Consider the following 5,939-nt stretch of genomic DNA (forward strand, 5'->3'; position numbering starts at 1 on the left):
ATTCGGATCTACTAAAATCCAGCTTGTGTGGGCGGCTAATAACGCCATAGAACGCCTTGGATTTCACTGTGTGTGTGAGGTGTTGCGGAGTACACTTTGTCGTGAAGCTCTGACAAGGGTGCTCAGCCCGGGCCGGATGATGTGGTTAGTTATGTGACAATCCTCACTGGTCAAAACACGACAGAGCAATCTGAAAAGAATCAGCTAACTTCTGGACTGCCGCTCTCCTCAGCGCTACGCTTCGGATCCGCAGCGGGTCATCCGCTTGCAGCATAGTGCATCAGCTAGGACAACAAAAGTGAAATCAGAATCGACTCATGATGAGCCAGTCATCGATTAAACCGACCAATGTGACTTGAATATGTTACATCACGAGTACACGTGTGCTCGAAAATTCTTTAACAAGATTTAAGACATAATGAAGGCATAATGTTTTTTATATGAGATAGTCATGGGACTTTCACATGGAACTGAAACCATGCCCCCGATATACCGTCAATACGGGCTTGCCGATTTATCGCAATTTGACTGGACCAGCTTCCCAAATTGTCCAGCTCCATGGCCACTCATGGTCGTAGAAGAGGACATCGACCCACACGTGGAGGTTGAAGTGGGATTTAAATTGCCAGATATCCGATTTATGATCAACGGTGTTTCCGAAGATGTCCAGAGAGATACCCGCTCCGACAACTAGCGCCGAGACATCAATGCCCAGCTCACCATATGCTTTGACATCACCATTGTCCGAAGCATTGACCGCAATTTGACCAGAGAGTGTGGCTTTCAATGCAGGGACGAAAGCAACTCTGATTATGACCGCGACCGACATCGCTATTTTCCCGGCGTAAGTGCCATTCCCACCGCTGCCTGCACCCGTGAGACATACTTGAATGCGCAAGCCTGCGAAGCCAATATCAGCAGCAAAAACCATGGCGCATCCAGCGGCTTCGAAAGCAAAGAGTAGGACCTCCGTCTCCGGCTGCTTCAAATGGACTGTGACATTGAGGTGAGCTCTATTTTCCGATATGGCTATATCGGTATAAGCCATATATACATCGAGGGCCAGTAGTGTGTCGTTAGAGGCGTAACCAACATACAGGCAGTATGGAGTGACCGACTTGGTCACACCAGTCCTGCACGCCGAGGGTAATTGGAACTCCTCCTCATCCTTCTTTTGTAGAGGAGAGTGATTCTTGTACAGGAAGAACTTATGTGCAGCAGTGCCCTTGGGGAGGCGAAAATAATCGATCGGTGCTACCGATTTATCTCCACGAATATTAGTCTTGTTCGACCTCCAGTCGTGGCTCTTCCCATCGTTGAAGAATAGACGAGCCTCTTCGCCAACCAAGCGGCTCTTGATAAACTCAACGTCTAGTTGTGGCGCCTCCTCTCTGGCTGCTCCCAGATCGTGGCTCTTCACGATATCATACGCCGCGTAAATATCCTTCATGACAACATCCAAAGTTAGTGCATCGTCGAGCTCTTCCCAATGAGTGACCTCGGACTCGAGATAGACCTTATCATTCTCGAAGGTGTTGATACCCAAGAGCTTCACCATCTGCTTCTGATCCTTGTCAAGATAGAGGAACCAAGCGTTAGTGATTACACCGGTCTGGGCGAGGGCGGTGAAGTTGAGACCGGATTTCGGATCAACACCTTCTACTCCACTTCTGACCCATTTGTTAAGCTTCTGTCCACCTTCGTCTACCAAGCCCTTATAGACCCAACCATCACCCTCGAGTGTACGATTGGTATTGAGCCTGCGACCATCGGGCGTATCATTCTTGTGCCTGGTTCCCTGCTTTAGGAGGAACGACTGTCTGTTGAAGAGTTGGGAGGTGCTGAAGTGGGTGTCGTTCTGGCTCATGAGGATATACTGGGTAGGGGTGACTTGGCGCTGCTTGAACCACCGCTTGACCGTCCTTGGCGATGAAGATGTCTCGATGAACGGTGGAGGACTTGTTATCATCCATACCAGGTAGGACCAGCCCTTCAGTTTCCATAGCCTTGGAGATGTGGCATGCCACTGGTTTCCCTTTGACGTCCCTCAAGTCAAGATTGCAGAAATGTGTCGTCTTCATCTGCATGCGAACGTTGCCCATCTTGAAGGCACATACCCCACCACGTATCAATAAGACGACGAGGAGGATGTTCAACATCGGGATGATAAACGGAGCTACTAACTTTTCAGTACAAAGCTACTGTTCGCCTCAAAGCAGTTAAAGCAGGGCGGACAAAAAACCTTCGGCTATTACTCAATCTACTATTACAATCCAGTGAAAGCACAAACTCAATGAACAAATCCATTGTAGCTTGCCGCGGTGTGCGGAGATGCACTCGTGAAACGCGTGAATCAATTCCTCGCGGAGTCACACCACTCGCCCCATAACGAGCTTGTAATACAGGTCCTGTATATCACGCTAATCACGGAACAGTCGACTAAATGCGTCATTATAAAACATTGTCCGAGACGTTCATCTTACGGGAAAAAATGATAGGACCTTGAGGCAAGGTATGGCAATGTTGATGCTTGTTGCTTCTGTGCGGCACCCACACGCATCAGCTGACTGGCGCCAGTTGTGCTTGCGTACCTACGTATCCATTGGTTTCGAGTAAGTGCAACATCACTACTCTCTCTATTTGTCTTGTCCTACCTTACTATACTATTTTCTGCTGTCTTAGTACGTACTTCCCCTCCAACCATGTCTGGAGGCGGGTCTCACTACTTTCTTGTTGAGAAGTTGTGGCTTGCGTGAGGGCCTCCTAGGTAGAGCCATTATTTATAACCTCGCTTGTGATACACGGAGAGTCGGACTCAAGGAGGTGGAGCAAATTGTACGCATCTCCCTAGCATACAATTTGTGCCATCTAGATTTCGGAGCCGGCATAAATTGTATCAAGGTGAAATTTCCGTTTGGCAGACCTCACTTCGCCGCACATACTGTCTTCGGGTGACGCTCCCGCCGCATATCACCACAGCAGCTCTCTTCAGTTTCGCTCTACTGTCGCGCGTAGAGGTACGGTACGTCCCGTACCATTACGATCTCCGCGGTGTGAAACAAGTTCAGAACAGATGACATCGATATCGGAGTGCTTTGAGCAAGGCGTCGATGCTTCCGCAGTAGGAAGTCTGAAGGGTGTACTCGCATGTCCCCCGGTTCACTAGGCTACGCTGACATCCCAGAGTGGAGGACTAGGCGTAGGGTTGTTCCCGACAACTGGGACTTTGTGGATAAAATATCGGAGACTCGATGGAAAACATTAAAAGAGAATTAGTGGTTGGGCGAAAGAGACATGTGGCCGGGGCAAGCGAAGTTGATGGGAGTGTAAGCGAGTCTTGTTGTACGAAGTTCAAGATCCAATACTGTTCTATAAACCCAACGTTTGGCTAACGGCTGGATGAAAATTGTTCAGTCATGTACCCTGGTTTCGTCGAATTCTCAGTGACTATCTTTCAGTGGAAGACTTCCACAAGATGTCAGTCACGACTGCTGTTTCCCGTGGTCGAATCGCGTCCGCGACGGCGCTGAATTTGTTCGATTTGCCAATCCTGAACAGCGCGAGAGTGAACAGAAATGAAAAAAGGTTTAAAAGGCCTCGTATAACTCGTTGCGCGATTTGCCGTTCTTTATCATCAATCGATCACTCACTTGTTTAGCAGCCCATCCGAGGAGCTCGATCTCGACTATCTTGGCGAGCACGCAGATGTCCGAACATGAGCGCGGCGGCAAGTGAGATATCTCTTGAATTCGATGGACGATCAATTCGAGCATCCCTAAGAATCTAATTCGAAGTGCGATCAAATTGTATCAACGTCGTGGAATGAATCATATAGTCACTCAAGCTTTAGATCCAAATGCGCCACAGCAACCGGGCTACCTATGAGGGCGAACTCTGAGCGTAACCAAGAGTCAGTGAATCTCTCTAATCGGCTCTCGAACTCATCGATCTCCCCGAAGGCCCAGAAGCGAAAAGCCTGCCAAATTCATTGAGGAATTAGGGAACCGTTTGAGAGGATAACACTCGAATAGCTCCCTTGACGTCGTCGTCTTTCTTTTCTTCCTTTGTTGGCAAAGGAGTGGTATCTGCATAAGCACTGGCAGCGATCAGGTCGTCGTCCAGCGCTGAGCACCTCCACTGTGGGGCTGGTCTTGTGATACTGTGGTGGGCCGGCTCTCTAACATGCCTCGTGGCAACCAGATCTGAGGGATCCGCTGTTTAACATTTGAGTCGAGTGATAGTAGGTTGAGATTGAGCAGGGCCGACAGATACGACTTGAAGAGAGTACGAATAACTTCCTCATAAAATTTCGATTAGAAGTAGTCTGCCTACGATACTGGTGCTGTAATTTAATCTAGTTCGGAACTTGCGTATCAGACGGCACGATCCCCAAGGGAAGAGGAATATGCATCCGATGGCTCTCTTGGAGCGATGGAAACTGACTCGATTCGACTGCGAGGTGAATTCTCCACGAATTGATGCGCCAACGCACAGCCTACCCGGAAGACCATCTCGATGTCTCTAGATCGATCGATGATATAATGTCTAGGCCCCAGTCGCATTCCCGGCAGCGATAGATCCATATCCCTCAGAGCCTATGAAAGATCGATCGCGCTATGACGTGGACAGTGTGATCATCGTACTCGTTTAGATTGCTGTAGCGTTATATGATGCCGCAGCCGACAACACAGTAGTGCCTCTATATATCCTCGTATTCTGATTTACACCAGATGCACGTCGAATCCCAGTACACATTCAGAACGTCTCTGGAGTATTTTACCGTGTTGGCGCGAAATTGCTCGGATGAAATCCTCATTTCGCATACTACCAAATACGAGTCTTTCTGAAGCAATGTCTCGAAAGTCATTAGGAATAGTGTATTTCCTTCTATCTTGTCCCATGAGAGCCGAACTCTCGTATTAAATTAGAACGTTCATCGAACTCCGCTTGTTGAATGTGTGCGCATTTGAAATTGCATTAGCGCAGTAGTAGCACCGTCATAAATAAGTGGCAACCATGCTCATAAGTTATAATCATGGTTGCCGGTTATTTATGATAAGCCTTATGATTGGTAACAAGGAGGAGCGTATCCTCTCACAGTTCTCTAGCTTATGTTAAGCATACACTGATTTTGACTCGCACACTTGTCAGTGGCTCACTTGTCTGGTAACGATTCTGCATCCTCTTGCTCAGTCTTCAGTGCCTCTCGGTTGACCCGTGATTCGACCACTGCTCGCTGCCTAAAGTGTTCATCTCTAAGTGATGAATCTTTTTCATTAACCTATTTTGTTGCATTCTGAGCTGTAGTATCTCTCTTCTAACTTTCTTGAGCAGATCCTTAACAAAGGGGTTTCGCTCGACGATCAACCTAAGAAACGCCGTATTCCGATTGGTATCGTCCTCCATGTGATAGCCCTTCCGGCGGTTTCCGATCGATAATGGATTGTTATGTTGCGATTGGTGAATCGTTCATGGAAAAAACATTCAGTGTCTCACTCGTTGTGGTCAACAACTTGGCGTAACGAACGAGACGTTGTGTGCATTGCACACTGTGCAATATGGCGTTGTGCAAAACCAGGCCGGGTTATAATCCTCAACAGCACCAGGCTTTGACGAGCTCTATGATAAAGCTAATGTCTGAGATGATATAATCTCTATCATCTCAGACTTCCCTATGTTGAAATAATTATTCCGATGAGGGCTAGTGGGATAAATTAGGAACTATAGTTCTGTCGACGGAACCGTGCATGAAGCCCCCTACTTGAATCGGTTATCTTTGTCAGCTACCGCCGAGACTCGTTTGAAACCATCAGACGACATCGCGGCTAGTTGCAGAGTGCCTACTCCATCATTGGAGCGCGAGAAGGTGTGGATGCATCTCACTTTTGGCTTTCATCGTCTCAGGTAGTTCATCAAATAGATCATCTGTTGACGACTTG

The 5,939-nt window shown here is 47.9% G+C and overlaps 2 protein-coding genes across 2 annotated transcripts; both read right to left on the reverse strand.

Moving 5' to 3' along the window:
- Positions 1-220: 220 nt before the first annotated feature.
- Positions 221-1,897, reverse strand: Pmar_PMAR008332 (hypothetical protein; the record flags this gene model as incomplete). Its single annotated transcript, XM_002782036.1, has 1 exon — positions 221-1,897. A coding segment is annotated over one exon (1,383 nt), but the record flags the coding sequence as incomplete, so codon positions are not given.
- A 13-nt stretch (positions 1,898-1,910) lies between these two features.
- Positions 1,911-2,159, reverse strand: Pmar_PMAR008333 (hypothetical protein; the record flags this gene model as incomplete). Its single annotated transcript, XM_002782037.1, has 1 exon — positions 1,911-2,159. A coding segment is annotated over one exon (249 nt), but the record flags the coding sequence as incomplete, so codon positions are not given.
- Between the last annotated feature and the right edge of the window lie 3,780 nt (positions 2,160-5,939).

The sequence above is a fragment of the Perkinsus marinus genome (genome assembly GCF_000006405.1).
Source record: "Perkinsus marinus ATCC 50983 genomic scaffold scf_1104296940538, whole genome shotgun sequence".
NCBI lineage: Eukaryota > Perkinsozoa > Perkinsida > Perkinsidae > Perkinsus > Perkinsus marinus.